We start from the raw sequence: 18,431 nt of genomic DNA, 5'->3' as shown, positions 1-18,431 counted from the left end.
TTGTTTTTGATTAGTCCTTGTTTTATGAGAAATTACACAGCTTTTATAGTACAAAATGCATGGAGGCTCAAACTTTATTCTGGAAAGAGAATGTTTGTTTTTGGTACTTTCAAGCTAAATAACAGATTGTTATAAATACAATTTTAAAAACTGTACAGAAAACAATCAACTGGATTTGTGTTCTTTTAGTGCCTTTTATTTCGAGTTCGTTGTTACATCGTTTGGTCACTTCTGTGGTTGTGTTTTCATATCTAGCTGGACTGGACTAGAGTGTGCATATTGTGGAGGATACAACAATTAATACCAAATTCACCACATCAGTCTTAAATTTACTTTTTATTTTCATTACCAATCATCAAACAAACTTGAGTTAATCACACAAGAACACATTTATTGGGCCTTAAGTGAGCAAGTGGATCTGTTTATCTAATAATGAGATCACCAACTGATAATTATAATATGTTGAGGTTGATTTTAAATCTGAATGTTACCATTCTATTTAAAAGCACTGACATAATAATTAAACAAGATGAATGTTCCATATTTCGTCATAGCTCACACGTTAGCCTAGATCCAAGCATCTAAAATAATACCAGTATACCAATCAAAACTAAATCCCTCGAAAGTTGACATTTAGACAAATGGCTTCATAAAACAAAGATTCTTAACCAAAAAGGTCCCTGACAGCAAAACATTTTCCAAGAGACTCTTGTACTGTAGTATTGTCAGAACCCAGAGAGGGAACAGTGATATGGCAAACAATCAACAAACATCGTGATTCCGTAGTATAGCTTTCCCCTCTCTGTATAATTTTAAAGTATGCAGCTTCGAATCTCAACTGAACTAGTCTTCTGTTCTATTTCCAAAAATGTCTTCATTTGATGCCTTTGGCTTTCAGCTCATCTTTCACTCTGCTCAGGTAGTCATGGTCAGGATAGCCGAAACTGGGCAAACACAAAGCACACACAACTTTGAATTAAACAAATTCTCCAATTATTTCTGAGCTTGCTTCTGGTTTTAATCTCATGAGGGATCAATGTTGTTCCCCCAGACAAGGTAGTAGTAGACACTTGACCTGAATTAAGTCAATGCAAAATATACAAAAAACATTTATACATGACATAAGAAAATGTTAACTATGTTAGTCACTAGAGGCATACAGAAGTGTATTCATATCTATAGTCTTAGATGGTGTACCTTTGTGCCCCTCCTCCGATGTTGGTTTTGTGGTGAATGTCATTCCAGGTCACTACGTTTTCTGCCCCAGTGGTTCTGGAGATCCCAACTGTGAAAATCAGCCTCTGATTAAATGCTTTCTTCAGCAGCTTCAGGACCTCATTCCCCTCTATGTTATTGGGTAGATAAGCCCTTCTTTGGGTCCCATAGAAGTGCTTTCCAGGGTTGGGATGTTTTCTCTGAAAACAGACAATGTAAACAAAAACTAATAGCAAAGGCAACAAATGGCTGTGTAAATATAAAACACTGCAGTGGAAATTGGGAGCGAATGTATTGTCAACTTTTACATTTACAGAATAATGAAGAACCTGAGGCTTTTACCGTCTGTTTTCCATCTGGAATATCATAGTTGATAACTATCGTGTCACATTGAGTGAATCCAGGTAGGTTGGTGTAAGAAATAGTGTGTGTCATTGTTCCATCAGGCTGGTCTCCCTCCACCTTCCCGTACACATCCTTACACACAGGACAGCTGGGGCCCATGGATTCCACTGACCGCCTCAGACACTCTTTACAAAACTCATGGGTGCACGACAACTTCTCCTTGTTGGTAAATATATCCATGCATATGGGGCATGTCGCTTCTCCAGCTGCTCCCACCTCAGCTGCTCCAGTGTTGAAGTCTTCAGGATACACAATCCTCTGCTTGTCTTCCTCTTTAAACACAGGCCCACCCAGCTTCTCTTCAAGCTCTTTGACAGCAGGGCCTAAATGCTCCGGTAGGCCAATCAGCCTCCAGGGACCGTATTTTTCTCCTGCCCCAACACATTGGTGTCGAGAGCGGATCTTCTCCAGCATATCCCCCACGGTCCCTGCCTGGGTAGTGTCTAGCAGATAGCAGCTCATTGTTGACGTGGCAACCTTCTGGTAGAGGTGCATGAGAGCTCTGATGGCGTGGCTTTCCAGAGAGGCAGTGTGTTGGGACTTGATAGGTCTGGTTGTCACTCTGACCTTCCCCTGAGAGGGATTATTCATGAAAACTACTCCAAATTTATTTTGGATTGCTTTTATTTGTTCATCAAATATTTTTTGAATCATCTCCCAGTGGGCTGGGTCCATGGACAGCCCACTTGACACCAGTGGGTCTTTGATGTCAAGTACAATCTTCTGTGGAATCTCTGTAGATCTCCTTCCAGATCCAAAGGCCTCATCTGTGGAGCTGTGATCCATTCCGAAGGTCTTCACTGTGGAGCTGTGGCCCACCCCAAAAGCCTTCCTGACTGCTACCATGCTCTGCTTCGGCCCAAACACATTGCAACTGTTGGCGGACACATTCAGCACCAGCCTGGACTCCTCATTCTGGATGTTCTTCAGCGTATTCTGGAGGTCTTCTAGATTCATGTGTGGCAGATGTGCGGAGTTGCTGTGAAAATCACCTGCACACTTCTGGAAGAGGTCAATTAACTCCTGGTAGGCTTTGGGCAGCAGACAATCTCTGCCTGTTTTCTCTGAATCTTCTTTGATGGACACCTTCACATCTGCATTGATTTTGACTCCATTTCTTTTCTGTATGTCCTCCATCTCCTTCTGGTAGGCCTGGTTAATGTACCCAAAGAGGGTCAGTGGGACTGGAAAGCTCATTTCTGTTTGCCCAGGGGCTTCATGGGTGTTCATTCCCTTGTGAGTCATACTTGGTGTCGCTGCTAAACCATTCCAATCACCTGCTGGCCTAGCCTCAGCTTCCTTGATGACCTTGTTCACCTTTCTTTGGAACTTCTCCACTTCCTCAAAGTTCCCAGTAAAGGTCAGTGAGTGATAAGTGTGGTACTGACTGAACCTGGTCTGAAGGGCAACCTGTGCTTCATGTGGGATGCCACTGAGATCAATGATAGTCCTTACAGTCATTGGGAGTTTGACCTGGTGGGAAAATATAATATTAAAAATATTTACATATCTTACATCTATACTTTTTATATTATAGTTGATTTTGAAAATGCAATCAAATAATCAAACATTTACAAAAGCAAAGCCAATTACATCCTGTGGAGTGTGTGATGTTGGAGGAGAGCCATCCATTGAGCTAGGTTTAAAGTCTGATTGGTTCCAGGATGTAGATGGTGCAGTCTTGTGAAACTGCACAGTAGCGGTTGTCTTGGCCTGGTCTTTGAAAGTCATCTGTGTTGCCCTCTGATTCAGAAGTACTTTTAGATCTTCAATAGGGCAGATTAATATATTAAGATTAACATTAAGAATCAAAAAAGGATTTAAAATAACAGAATAACTGTAACCAAATCAAACATGCTGACATATCTAATAAAATATTAGTTCCCAGATAAAAGCATGCATTTAAAAATTCACTCTGCAACACAATGTACTGTTGATGTTAATATTTTCTTCTTAGCAGCACCACTATGGCTTTATCCTCAACATTTAAAATGGGTACTAGGTATTTTTGTAATGAACTTCACATTTTTGACTCCATCATTCTCACCTGTTGAGGGAGTTATCTTGGCCTCAGCCCATGACCCATTGTAATAAAGACCTTTCAAGGTACAATCTGTAGTCTTATCACCAAAGTCTTTATTGAGCCATGACTGGAGAGTTTTCTCTAGTGTAGATTCCCATTTTGGTGGAAGGTCTTTCCTAGGCCACTTCACAGTGACGTAGACTGTAGCCTCATCTGGAGATGCTGATGGCTGCTTTCTCTCTTCAACCTTAGCTTGATTCAGATCCTGAAAAAAATGTCTGAGGATAAATATGGTTGTTGACGCAACAGTTTATTCAGTCCTAGCTCTGATAGCTACTTCTGTCATCCAGAGCTTTAGAAAAAACATTTCATAAAAAATAATGATTATTCTTTAACATGTACTTTACATACTATATAACGTCCTACATGTCATTCAGATATTTAAAAATATATTGTCAACTTGTGGTGTTAACCTGGGGTGGTGTATCCAGTCCTTCTTCAGATTCATCATCTGTCAAATACAGGTTCTGAAAGAATAACTGAACATCAGTATGATGTTGATCTTACCCTAACTTTAATTGTGATTGGTTTTGGTAACTTCATGAAACAGCATTGGATAGTCTATGCAAACAGGTATGATAAAGATAAAATCGCCTGAGTCAGAGACTAGTTGACATGATCATAATTACACTGTTTACTCCTTACCTTATCAGTCAAAACAGTCCTTTGGGTGTGACTGCTAGGACATGAATGTGGCTGTGTTACTATCACTGGCTCCCCACTTGTTCCTGAAGAATAGGTCTAAAAGAGATAGGAGGGGTTAATATTTTCACTCATCCCAGAATAGCACATTTCATAATTGTGGTATTAAATTATTCCACGTAAGAAAAACAATACCTACCATATCACCTCTCCCATGGGGGCTAGGAGACGTCCATTGTGGATAGTGCGGTGCTCTACTGGCAGCCAAGGCTGGGTCAGACTGCAAGAGAAGAGCGAGATGTGTACGGGTTGTAGATTTTCACATAGTGCAATTTTCATTGTGCAGTTTCTCTTCCTGAAGAAATGTGGTTCTCATATAATCTAATTCGAACACAAGCAAACTACTGTTTGGTTCGTCTAGTTCCACATAAGTTACTTAGCCACCTTTTAGGTAAAACATTAAGTATACCCTCTCATGAATAGCTTTATATTTACATACATTTTTAAAGAATGCGGAGGGCTCCGTATAGACATGATTGGTTGACGGTAGGTGGGAGCGGGAGGTCCTGTATAAACACGAACTCACTTCCTTGACCACGACCTTTACAACAACTCTGCTATGAGCAGCACAAGAAGTATGAATGCCCTGACTTCTGTAGAGGCTGTATTGCGGTAAATGCTGTACGGCCACTGCAGACATCGGATTGACCATGCAGAGCCTTTAATAACAGTTCTTAGACATGGTATACTGAACAAAAATATAAAGACTAAATGTAATGTGTTGTTGGTCCCATGTTTCATGAGCTGAAATAAAACATGAAATGTTCCATATGAAAAAAAGCTTATTTCTCTCAAATGTTTTGCACAAATTTGTTTACATCTCTGTTAGTGTGCATTTCTCCTTTGCCAAGATACTCCATCCACCTGACAGCTGTGGCATATCAAGAAGCTTATTAAATAGCATGATCACAGGTGAACCTTGTGTTGGGGACAAAAGGCCAGTCTAAAATGTGCAGGTTTGTCACAACACAATGCCACAGATGTGTCAAGTTTTGAGGGAGCGTGGAATTGGTATGCTAACTGTGGGTATGCCCACCAGAGCTTTTGCCAGATAATTTAATGTTAATTTCTCTACCATAAGCCGCCTCTGTCGCCATCCCAGGATCTCCACATCTGTCGTCTTCACCTGCGGGATCGTCTGAGACCAGCCACCCAGACAGCTGATGAAACTGAGGAGTATTTCTGTCTCTAATAAAGCCCTTTTGTAGGGCTCCCTAGTGTGTGGACATGGCTCCGAAGTAGATAGGCGTATGCCTACCCATGGCTGCGCCCCTGCCCAGTCATGTGAAATCCATAGATTAGGGCCTAATTAATTTCAATTGACTGATTTCCTTATATGAACTGCAACTCAGTAAAATTATTGAATGCTGTGTTTATATTTTGTTCAGTATATAATGGCAATACACCACACCCCCTCGGGCCTTATTGCTTATTAAGAATATCCCTGGCTATCCCAGCTGCATCGTTTGATACAGTACTTATGCTATAAACCTGCCCTTGGGAATTGTCATGTGGCCATTGCTGTGATTGGTGCTCTCATGCAGATTCACTGCTACCAGTATCAGGAGAATTTACTGTTGAGTGTTGCAAGTGCACAATTATCTGTGAAGAAAGTAAGAGGTAGTTAGTTCCCTTTGTCCTTTAAGATTAAAAGGTGGAAGGTAGCCTAGTGGTTGAGAGCATTGGGACAGTAACAGATGGCTTGAATCCCTGAGCCGACTAGATGTAAAATCTGTCAATGTGCTTTTGAGCAAGGCACTTAATCCTAAATCGCTCTGGATAAGAATGTCTACTAAGATGATACGTTTAATTAAAAACTGTTAGAAATTGAGAATTTATGTCAAACAACTTATCTATTACTGCTGTTCAATATCCAAAATAATATACCCATTATATCAAACAAGCTGCTGTTTGGCTAAAAATAAGTTAATGTATAAATATTGTAGCGAATTCATATTCCAGGAACCCGGGTCCAGTGACTGTCAACCCAACGCAGTTACTCTCCAAGAGATCCAAACCTCTTGACCAGGTTGCTAGGTGTTTTTCTTTACTAAGTCCATCCCGCCCCACCCCACCCCACTCCACTTCTGACACCAATGTAATGAATTTGGAAGTAGCCCCGACCGGGACCATAACCCAATCCAACACATTACATACTGACCACACCGCACGCGTTGCAAAATAAATGTACACATACATGTTATTCAATCATTGCACCCTCACTGCTCGTGTGTGTCAATGAGCATCAGTGTAGCCAGGCGCTACAATAGAACTTGGTTTTACTTGTGAAGCTTGACATGCTGCAAGTTCCACCTCTCCCATCAGTTTTTAGGAGCATATACCTACGTGGGTGATTGATAGGTGAACTGAGGTCCACAGTCCAGTTGGTGGTGGTAATGCACCTTAAAGTTGGTTTCCAAACACCATATAAAGTTCAAAAGAAGAAGCTTGAAGGAGGAGATATTACTATAAACTAACTGTTACCATTTTATCTGTGGATTAATTGTTGGAGTAGAGGACCTTGTGCATTTCAGGTAAAATAACAACCCAATGTTTATATCCCAGGAAAAATTTGCAAGCTAGCTAGCATAAATGTTTAATGCTTTTCGACCTGTCTCCAAATGAATATAGTTGGTTCAGAGTTAGTTTTCATATGTCAACCTGCGTGTCCTGGTCACGTCTAGTAGGCGGACAAAATCAACATGGAGGAGAGATGCGGTCAGCATGTTAACAGTTACGCCATGAAATCTGAACCTCTTAACGAGGTTAGCTGGGTGTTGCTTTCGATCGCTGCAATATTAAAGGTACTCAAGTATTTGTCCTCAAACCAGCCTACTCACATTATCACACACATCCAGCATGTCAACGTCATTTTCTGCCATGTTGATTTAAGTCTTCTTGCTTCACCCGGTCAAATGCAGTGTGTCCTACACAGCAGGAAATAGGCCTTTGTTGGATGAATATCATCAATACGAAAATCTCATGGCCGTTTTGTGCCAACTCGCGACGCCACAGAAAATAGTATCACTTTCGTTTCACAAGTTGCAACACAGCCCAAGGTTGACGATAGCCTATCTCGATTTAGTAGCCTAAAAAACTTGAGGCTACTAAATCCGAATGAATAGTCCAAGTTAGAATATAACGCGCGTAGTTTTAGATTAAAACATAAATACACATCGAGAATAATACATTGTTCAATTTATTTAATTCACCGATTATTCAAATGATAAAAAAAGAACATTATGAACTTGTAATTTTCTATGCATATTTTCTATTTTAACTTTACGGCTATGCTATAGTTTATTAAATTGTTTTTGGTGCCAGGTGGGCCCGAAGTTTTGCTAAAATATTGTCTAAGTTACATACCAGGCGTGTACAACTGTCTCAGTTTCTAATGTCATCTAATTTGTAGACGTGGAAGCGAAAACGAAAGTAACGATGATTCAAGAATGCAACACTATAGCTGCCTAGCTAGACGCACTTTCCGTCAAAAGAGGGGTAGTATCACAGCTATGGCCCATTGTAGGGTTTAATTTGCTAAAATTATTACTCACTGTACTGCATCCGGGGGATGGACCAAATTAACCACAATCCACATAGACGGTACATGAAAATACGGTATAGCCTTTATTCTCACGATCCAACTTCCAAACAAAATACAATTATCGTTTTTTAAAGGTAAATATATTGATTAAATCGTTGACTCTTTCAATTAATGTGTTGTCGGCGGACTAGTCCAAATAGGCTACTCCTGCCAAAGAGATATTGCATCTAGTCGGGTCCGTGTACTTTCTGGCCAATAATATTTCCTAGTAGATGACAAGATAAAATACAAAAAAAACGAGCAAAGGGTCGTTGCTCATTTATTTGATTGAATCTGAACTCAAACAACACACGTTTATTTTGAAGGTTATATTAAATAACGAGAAACGAAATAATGATTTCATGGTTTTAATGATCCGTTCTGGTTCAACCCGTGCACCATAAATTTTGGCCAGTTAATATTCGTGGCATCCTGACAACACAGAAATTATAAATTATTTTTTTCTTAATTTTTTTAATCTTACATATGTCATCGAACAAACTTTTTATTTATTTATTTTTTATTTTAATTTCATTCCAATGATTTGATGATTGACAGTCACTGTAGTGGGTCACGTGTCCAGTCCAAATTGGCTTAGCTCTGTGAGGCAGCCACTTCCACAACTTTTACAACCTTAAGCACTTTAACCTGTAGTCTATATAATTGTGGATAGGCTCAATAACATACAACTGATCAACACAAGCGTGAGTACCTATGAGTTTCGACAACATAACCACTCGATTTTACAGGAAAGCATGAATGTCATTCGGTATTCCATTATTGAGGCATTTAATCATGGGGCAGGCAGCCACAGTCTGTTGAAAATCGCGTCATATGCTAGGATCTACACATGACCCATGGAGAGCAGTTTCTAGTTTGGCCTATTTCAGGATCTGGACGTTTCTGATGAGCCTATAAAATACATCAATAATTATGTATGACATAAAAACTGAGCTCTGTCCGCAGACCTATGAGCAAACACTGGTTTATTCCCAGTGCTGAGCTAGTAGTGTAACTGACATGTAACGTTAGTTAATGTTTCATCCTACTCGACTGATGTGATTGAATTAGCTAGCTAGTAGCAGCTGTTCAGTCCTATACTTACTATGTGGGCTAAGTTAAGATATTATACTGAATTGAATCAACCAGACTCGGGGGTAAAATTCAACATGTTTCTACTACATCACTGTCCATGTAAAAAGCCACACATTCCTTTTATTGACGTGGTGACGTCATATATCCGTACATCACATCAATACACAACATCCCCCTTTACTTGGATATGAACTTCAATGTCAACCTGACATACACAACCACACTCATTCTTTACCTGTATAGCAACCTTTGTTACCGAAATCTGAAATCTGTTTTATGTTGTTATTTCTGTTCTCCTAATTTTAGTTTTTTTATGCAACCTTTATAATAATTAGCCAAGTCAGTTAAGAACACATTCTTATTTACAATGACGGCCTACCCTGGCAAAACCCTAACCCGGACAACGCTGGGCCAATTGTGCGCCGCCCTATGGGATCTACAAATACTAGGTATCTGGTTAGACTGTAAACTCTCCTTCCAGACTCACATTAAACATCTCCAATCCAAAATGACTTACTACATTTGCACACTGTATATAGATTTTTCTATTGTGTTATTGACTGTACCTTTGTTTATCCCATGTGTAACTCTGTTGTTTTTGTCGCACTGCTTTGCTTTATCTTGGCCAGGTCGCAGTTGTAAATGAGAACTTGTTCTCAACTGGCCACCTGGTTAAATAAAGGTGAAATAAATAGAATAAAAAATCTAAACCAGAGTCTGTAGTGACGCCTCAAGCACTGAGATGCAGTGTCTTAGAACGCTGTGCTACTCAGGGGCCCAAATAGACTTTCCTTTTAAGCTTACTTCTAAGCAAAACAAAACAGTATTGTTTTTTTTCTTTCTTACTGCAGCAAACCATTCTGCACCTTTTTCACAACATAATTCAAACATTGAGTCTTTGCATTTGTCCTCCTTTTTCAGTTTATACTGGTTTTCTTTACCCCTTGCAGTGTTATGCAGTGTTAACTTCTGTGGCAGTTTAATTTATCTGTGACTGGCTTGGGAATCTGGTCTTTGTGGTGATCCCTAACAGGTAGTCTCTGGTTTGGATTCAATGTAATATCTCAGAGTAGGACTCTGTTCCACAGTCTCTTTCAGTTGTGAGGTGTACTTTAGTTGTGGATCTGGTTCCTCAATTGTATACCTCTTCCCAAATGCTTTATTCCTTGAGTACCTGGCTCGGGTTGAAGATTTAACAACTGCATTGTTTCCCTCTTTATTGATCACAGTGTGTGGTGTCTTGTTGAAGGTTGTTGTGAACTTGTCTGTTTTGTCCTGTTTTAGGAGAACCTAATTTCCAATGTCCACGTCAGAGTGTTTGGCTCTGCAAAGGTTGTCTGCATAGATCTTGGTTTTCCCTTTCTGCTCAGCATCATAGTCCTGTGTCTCCAGGTCACTCTGTGGTGTAGCTATATCTGGAATTTTCATTTTGAAAAGGAGTTCAGCTGGGCTCTTGCTCGTGGTAGAGTGATCAATGGACCTATAGACTGTCACGTACTTGCCTACCTCCCGCTTCCAGTCCAGCCCCTCAGCTAGTGCAATGCGAATCCATTTCATGAGGGAGACATTTTGCCGCTTCACCATTTGCCTATGCCCATTGTGGCATAATTTTTCCATGCTGAATCCCATTTTCCTGGCAGAAGTTCTGGAACTGGGATAACATGTACTGTGGGCCACAATCCGATCAGATTATTAATGGTAGACCATGACAACTGAAAATAGTCTCCAGACTATCAATCACCTTTTCTGCGGTAATAGATTGCATGAGATCATATTCATATTATCTGCTATAATAGTCTACAACTACTAATATTGAGTGTCCAGTTGGTAGTGGTAACAATAGGTCAGTGGCGTCGTCCTGCCACGGCCCATCAGGTAGCACTGTGGGTCTCTGCGGTTCTGGCACATCTGCTCGTACTACAGTCTGACAACCATGGCATGACTTGACGTGTCTCTCTGCAGCCTTGTCCATGCCCAGCCACCATACTTTACTCCTGAGATGTTGTTTTGTGCCTACAATGCCCAAATGTCCCTCGTGAGCTAAGGATAGAGACCTGGCATAAAGTGCATGTGGCAAAACAATGGGTGTTCCCCTTAGGACTAATTGTCCAATTACACACATTTAATTTGCAATCTGTGCATATGCCTGGCATGTCTCCAGGCATATGCACACCCACTCTGAATAGCATTTCTCACCTCTCTTAGCTCTTCATCTGTAGCTGATGCTTTCTCCACTTCCCTTGTGCTCATTGCATTTGGAGTTGCGTTCACAGCCACAAATCTCACATGCTCCATGTGTGACTTTCACCGTAGTCTTTCCAATTAGACGAGACAGAGGGTCAGCAATGTTGTTTTTCCCTGGTATGTGGACAACACGAAAGTCATACGGTTGTAGTCTCCGCACCCACTGTTCGATGCGAACTCATGGCTTTGAGCGAGGACTGTAAATAGCCTCCAACGCCTTATGATCAGTCACTAGATCAAATTCCCTGCCATATACATACGGGTGAAGCATGTCACAAGCCCAAACCAATGCAAGGGCCTCACGCTCAGTTTGTGAATATCTGTGTTCACTCTCTGACAGACTTGTTACCTGTATTAATGGCACCTGTTTGAACTTGTTATCAGTATAAAAGACACCTGTCCACAACCTCAAACAGTCACACTCCAAACTCCACTATGGCCAAGACCAAAGAGCTGTCAAAGGACACCAGAAACAAAATTGTAGACCTGCACCAGGCTGGGAAGACTGAATCTGCAATAGGTAAGCAGCTTGGTTTGAAGAAATCAACTGTGGGAGCAATTATTAGGAAATGGAAGACATACAAGACCACTGACAATCTCCCTCGATCTGGGGCTCCACGCAAGATCTCACCCCGTGGGGTCAGAATGATCACAAGAACGGTGAGCAAAAGACCCAGAACCACACGGGGGGACGTAGTGAATGACCTGCAGAGAGCTGGGACCAAAGTAACAAAGCATACCATCAGTAACACACTACGCCGCCAGGGACTCAAATCCTGCAGTGCCAGACGTGTCCCCCTGCTTAAGCCAGTACATGTCCAGGCCCGTCTGAAGTTTGCTAGAGAGCATTTGGATGATCCAGAAGAAGATTGGGAGAATGTCATATGGTCAGATGAAACCAAAATGTAACTTTTTGGTAAAAACTCAACTCGTCGTGTTTGGAGGACAAAGAATGCTGAGTTGCATCCAAAGAACACCATACCTACTGTGAAGCAAGGGGTTGAAAAAAATCATGCTCTGGGGCTGTTTTTCTGCAAAGGGACCAGGACGACTGATCCGTGTAAAGGAAAGTGAATGAATGGGGCCATGTATCGTGAGATTTTGGGTGAAAACCTCCTTCCATCAGCAAGGGCATTGAAGATGAAACGTGGCTTGGTCTTTCAGCATGACAATGATCCCAAACACACCGCCCAGGCAATGAAGGAGTGGCTTCGTAAGAAGCATTTCAAGGTCCTGGAGTGGCCTAGCCAGTCTCCAGATCTCAACCCCATAGAAAATCTTTGGAGGGAGTTGAAAGTCCGTGTTGCCCAGCAACAGCCCCAAAACATCACTGCTCTAGAGGAGATCTGCATGGAGGAATGGGCCAAAATACCAGCAACAGTGTGTGAAAACCTTGTGAAGACTTACAGAAAACGTTTGACCTCTGTCATTGCCAGCAAAGGGTATATAACAAAAGTATTGAGAAACTTTTGTTATTGACCAAATACTTATTTTCCACCATAATTTGCAAACAAGTTCATTAAATCCTACAATGTGATTTTCTGGATTTTTGTTTTAGATTCTCTCTCACAGTTGAAGTGTACCTATGATAAAAATGACAGACCTCTACATGCTTTGTAAGTAGAAAACACTGCCGATTTTGCAGGTTATCAAATTCTCCCCACTGAAATTGTATGTGTGGGGTACAGAGATGAGGTAGTCATTCAAAATCATGTTAAACACTTATTGCACACAGAGTGATTCCATACAACTTATTACGTGACTTGTTAACTAAATCTTTACTCTTGAACTTATTTAGGCTTGCCATAACAAAGGGGTTGAATATTTGTTGACTGAAGACATTTCAGCTTTTAATTTTAAATTAATTTGTAAACATTTCTAAAATCATATTCCACTTTGACATAAGGTGTAGGCCAGTGACACAAATTTTACATTCAGGCTGTAACACAACAAAATGTGGACAATGTCAAGATGTGTGTGAATACTTCCTGATGGTACTGTGACAATAATGCCCTTATTTGCTGTATACTTTGGAAGTAGGCCTATAGGAATTAGGTAAAGGCAGATTCTATAGTAAAAAACAATGGCAAACTTGATATAAAGTACTTGGAGGTGTTGGCAGAATGTTTAAAACTTTTTCAGTTTATGTGCTGTATTTGACATTTACTGAACAAAAAAAAATGCAAAATGTTGTGGACCTGTAAACAGATTCAATAATATTTTGTTTACTTTTTCCCTAAACTAAACACTGCCTGCGGATTCTGAAACATTGTCTTGTATGTCTACTCCAAAAATGAAAAAAGATCAGTAGGCATAGGTAGCCTAAACACTTCAAAGCAAAATATTAACTGTCTGTTCATCTGTTAAATTCTACTGAATAGAGCATCTGAAAGGGAGTGACGTTTAGAAGGTGTGCGCATCGCATGGTCTAAAGTGTGCAGGAAGCTAAGCACATTCTAAACTCAAGCAATTTTAAAAAATAAATGCCAACGTTTGCGTGAATACTGGCACTCACACATTTTGGGGTATGTTTTGTACTGACACACGGTTTATAAATTAGGCCCCTGAACAAGTCATCACACTGGAGTTATCATTTATGGTTCTAGCTCAGGGGTGTCAAAAAAATGTTTTCCCCCTGGGTCCACATTTAGTCTGCAACGAGGTCTGGAGGACCATAATGTGTTATTTCGTTTCCTTACAAATTTGCAAATAATTGTCCACTAATTTCCTATGCTCCTTAACTGTCTAGCTTTCATTTTGGGGATTATTAGCGAGCTGGACACAGTCAAACTGTATGCATGTAGGTCCATTATCATTTCTACTGTTTCGATCTGGCTTTCAGCATTTCAAAGTATATCGAGTTTGTCCCCCCCCAAAAATAAAGTATTGTGCTGTCAAACATACCTCATGTTTGACATAGCTAATTAGGGGGGTGGCTTATTCACTGCTATGCTAGCTAGCTAGTTTATATTTTAGTTAGCTAGGTTCCCACGCTTGCCATGCCAGGTGTGCCTAACTGTGGCATGCCTTTTTTTTGTTGCCTAGTGTCATGTGACTAACCCTGCATTTCCAGCTAGCTACTAGGTCAGAGAGGAGGGGGACACCTTGACAAAGGCAATTTTACAGAAAAGGTATTTGTGATACTGCAAGTTGACATCAGGTTGTTGCGGTCCAGGTTTTCACTTCTCAGGGCTACAGATTGGTTCTGTAGTTACCGCTGATCGTTATCATGATAGTAAGACTGCAACAGTTATAAAAAACTCATGTATGATAGATAAGACCACATCATTTTTTGGGTGCAAAAACTTTATTTGACTGCCACGATGCACACTGATTTTAGGATAATCTTTTTCAGATTTGAATTGAATTCAGTGCAATTGAAATACATTCTATTCAGTCATAAAACATACGTTGAAATTGAATTGAATCTGAAAGTCACACTTCAGGATACCAAAGAATATATCCCATTTACTACTTCAATTAAAATTCAGTAATTTTATTGGAATTTGAGGCATTCCTTTCATTCTGAATTGAGCACAACCCTGCTAGAAAGGATGAATATATGCACAATTGTAATGTGTTAAAAAAACAAAGATACACATCAAAACACAAAGCAGCATAGCAACACAAGGGCAAGTAAAAATATATGATGAATTAGTAAAATACAAATGGCAACAGATAAATACTTTTTTTGTATTAGTTAGAAATGAATAACACTCCATGACACTTTTGAACCTCACTGGTCAGTATCTGTAATATCAGAGTGCCTTGATAATTGGCTGAATTTCGCATGGATGGCAGTACTGTTTATATATATATACACCTTTAACTAGGCAAGTCAGTTAAGAACAAATTCTTATTTTCAATGACGGCCTAGGAACTGCCCGTTCAGGGGCAGAATGACAGATTTGTACCTAGTCAGCTTGGGGATTTGAACTTGCAACCTTTCTAGTCCAACGCTCTAACCACTAGGCTACCCTGCCGCCCCATTGGTACAGTATATACTATAGAAGTCTCTGTGATAACATACGGCAAAGTAAAATCAATGCTCTTTTAATAAGGGAGGTTCCTGACTAGACACTGAGTAAAGGATTTGGGTTAAAGTGTACTGTTCACCGGACGTGCTACCTTGTCCCGGACCTGATTTCTCTCTCAATCCGCAAGGACTCATACTATACTTACCATTTTACTTCCTCATTATCCTTCTATTAGTATTAACATACTTACCATTTTACTTCCTCATTATCCTTCTATTAGTATTAACATACTTAACAATTTTCCACAGCAAACATCATTCCATAATATAATGGAATTTGCTGATATCTTCAAATTATTGTTACTTTGCTTACAAGTTATTTGATAATACCAATCTGATACCGTATACTGACAACGCATGCTGGTCCCTATTCACTTCCTGGATCAGGCAAGAGTCTCTTTACCTTGATAATATTAACTCCTTCCTTACTGATATTACTTTAGCAAGATAAATGCATGTAGCTATCGTTCATTAGTACATTAACCTTTAACGTACATAACCTTCATATGATCTTCAAATATCCCTAACAAGTTATTAATGTAAACTTCAAAAGTAACCTTAATAAACGGGTATAACCCTCATCAGTTCTTAAAGTATGCAGGTATAACCTTCAACCTTTTCATAAGTATGTACACATTTTGAGCTTAACTATTAATACTAGGTATAAACTTCAGATGAAACTATATAATACAGACTTTCTCCTGGTTCAATCCAGGATCTGACCTATTGAGCCCTGTCTTTAGTGATAATATTGATATGTAGATATTTAGAGATAGACATTAACAGGTGATAGGACAGGGAAGGCTGCAGCAGTGGTAGGTGGGGGAAGGCATCGGCGTGAGTTAGGCTGTACAGGTGAACTTTAACCCTGTGGTATGACAGATCCATTATTCAGCTTCCTGTTTCAAGTCAAACCTGGGGGAGGGGAGGAGGATTAAATAGTTGATCTCCAATGAGAAGATGCAAACATAATAACAGTACAAATGTACAAATTTCGGCCAACCGACCTTTACACTCACAATCAATAAGGGCTAAATTAAATCCGGAGCGCGGAAGATCTGCGCAATAGCGTGATTGAGATTTAAAGGTATTTTCTGATTGAGCCGACATATGCAGTGTTTACCGTGACTGCAGTCTCCAAAAACGTGGGAACATTGCCTTTCAATTTCAGATCTTCCCCATTCCGGATTGAATCTAGGCACTAGTCACCCACTTTCTGTTTTATGGCTACTACTCACCATTCTGTGACCCCTGAGGCCAGGTCAATCTGAGCCAGCTCTATCTGCACCTGAAAAAGACAGTTTGGTGTTAATATGTATTAGTATACACCATTCTAAACAAGTGGTAATTACATAATACTGTTATGATTTTGCTTGAGTAGAACAGAAGCATGAATCATCATCTACACCAGGTGAGAAAGGTGCGCATTGCTTGTAAAAAAGTACAGACTCCCATGTTCACTCCGAAGTTACCCAGCTGATAGTACAGTATGATGAGTACAGTATAGCCATAATAGCAGAAGCAGTAATCCAAATCCTGGCTGACCTGTCCAATGAGATCGCTGCTCCTGAAGGAGGCTTTGCTGTTCTTCACTGACACACTCAGATGCCTGCGCCTGGCCTCCTCCACAGACAGCTCAAACTCAAACCTACACAGAGAGACAGGAGGAAAATACTGTTACATTCTGCTGCCACAGGTTCAAATGACTCTGTTGACTGGTGCACACACAATCATTGTGGGGACCTAAAATTGATTTGCATTCAAAATCCTGTTTAACCTAAACATGACCCCTAATCTTAAAATAGCCTTTGTCCTCGTGGGGACCTGAGAAATGTCCCCACGAGAGAGAATCTTCCTTGGTTAATATCCTTGTGGGGACTTCGAGTACCCACGAGGATCATAACTAACACACACACCAGGGTTTCTGTTAGCTGGTAATTGACGGCTTTTGGCAGATAAAATAAATGAAATGCCGATTAATAAAATTGTAGCGGGCTGCATTCTGTTGTGTTACAAAGTTAGATTAAAATGGATTCGTCATTTTTTTTGTCAACGATCTACACAAAAAACTAATGTCAAAGTGGATGAATTTTTTTTTTTACAAATGTTAGAATTGATGAAAAATAAAACACTATATCTTGATTAGATAAGTATTCAACCTCCTGAGTCAATACATGTTAGAATCACCATTGGCAGCGATTACAGGGTCATTTTAAAATTTATTTCACCTTTATTTAACCAGGTAGGCAAGTTGAGAACAAGTTCTCATTTACAATTGCGACCTGGCCAAGATAAAGCAAAGCAGTTCGAGACACACAGAGTTATGCTTTGCACATTATTATTTTAAAAATTCTTCAAGCTCTGTCAAGTTGGTTATTGATCATTGCTAGACAGCCATTTTCAAGTCTTGCCATAGAGTTTCAAGAAGATTTAAGTCAAAACTGTAACTAGACCCCTCAGGAACATTCAATGTCATCTTGGTAAGCAACTCCAGGGTATATTTGGCCTTGTTTTAGGTTATTGTCCTGCTGAAAGGTGAATTTGTCTCCCAGTGTCTGTTGGAAAGCAGAGTAAACCAGGTTTTCCTCTAGGATTTTGCCTGTGTTTATCTCTATTCCATGTTGTTTTATCATTAAAAAAATCCCTAGTCCTTGCCAATGGCAAGCGGGGCGGCAGGGTAGCCTAGTGGTTAAATCCCCGAGCTGACAAGGTACAAATCTGTCGTTCTGCACCTGACCAGGCAGTTAACCCACTGTTCCTTCATTGAAAATAATAAATTGTTCTTAACTGACTTTCATAGTTAAATAAAAAAATAAACACCCATAACATGATCCAGCCATGCTTGAAAATATGAAAAGTGGTACTCAGTGATGTTTTGTGTTTGCCCCAAACATACCACTTTTTATTCAGGACATAAACTTAATTTCTTTGCAGGTTACTTTAGTATCTTATTGCAAACAGGATGCATGTTTTTGAATATTTGTATTCTGTACAGGCTTCCTTCTTGTCACTGTCAATTAGGTTAGTATTGTGGAGTAACTACAATGTTTATCCATTCTCAGTTTTTT

At 40.0% G+C, this 18,431-nt stretch overlaps 2 protein-coding genes across 5 annotated transcripts in view; both read right to left on the bottom strand.

The window, feature by feature from the left end:
• Nucleotides 1–323: 323 nt before the first annotated feature.
• Nucleotides 324–8,391, bottom strand: LOC110528193 (E3 ubiquitin-protein ligase DTX3L). Of its 3 annotated transcripts, none has more exons than XM_021610052.3 (10): nt 7,960–8,391; nt 7,246–7,332; nt 4,545–4,625; nt 4,349–4,444; nt 4,117–4,170; nt 3,668–3,908; nt 3,214–3,386; nt 1,558–3,093; nt 1,198–1,415; nt 324–944 (listed from the first exon to the last, which is right to left on the bottom strand). In XM_021610052.3, exons 2-10 carry the CDS (start codon nt 7,285–7,287, stop codon nt 875–877), a joined length of 2,511 nt encoding a protein of 836 aa, XP_021465727.3. In that variant the 5' UTR covers nt 7,288–7,332; nt 7,960–8,391; the 3' UTR covers nt 324–874. The 3 variants fall into 3 exon arrangements, with proteins under 3 accessions (XP_021465727.3, XP_021465726.3, XP_036839631.2); XM_021610051.3 differs by having other exon boundaries at nt 7,772–8,206; XM_036983736.2 differs by lacking the exon at nt 7,960–8,391 and adding an exon at nt 7,772–7,950 and having other exon boundaries at nt 7,246–7,352.
• A 6,224-nt stretch (nt 8,392–14,615) lies between these two features.
• The window catches only part of LOC110528191 (uncharacterized), a 67,202-nt gene continuing 63,386 nt past the window's right edge, over nt 14,616–18,431 (bottom strand). For both annotated transcript variants that reach the window (XM_090241417.1, XM_090241418.1), the window contains 3 exons: nt 16,909–17,011; nt 16,602–16,651; nt 14,616–16,278 (listed from right to left, as the gene is read on the bottom strand). In XM_090241417.1, coding sequence (XP_090097543.1) covers nt 16,251–16,278; nt 16,602–16,651; nt 16,909–17,011 — 181 coding nt within the window. In that variant the 3' untranslated portion in view covers nt 14,616–16,250. The remainder of the gene's footprint in view (nt 16,279–16,601; nt 16,652–16,908; nt 17,012–18,431) is intronic.

Source organism: Oncorhynchus mykiss, chromosome 7, assembly GCF_057628025.1.
Source record: "Oncorhynchus mykiss isolate SJ-2025 chromosome 7, ASM5762802v1, whole genome shotgun sequence".
NCBI classification, from domain to species: domain Eukaryota; kingdom Metazoa; phylum Chordata; class Actinopteri; order Salmoniformes; family Salmonidae; genus Oncorhynchus; species Oncorhynchus mykiss.
This window is presented reverse-complemented; position numbering and strand designations above follow the sequence as displayed.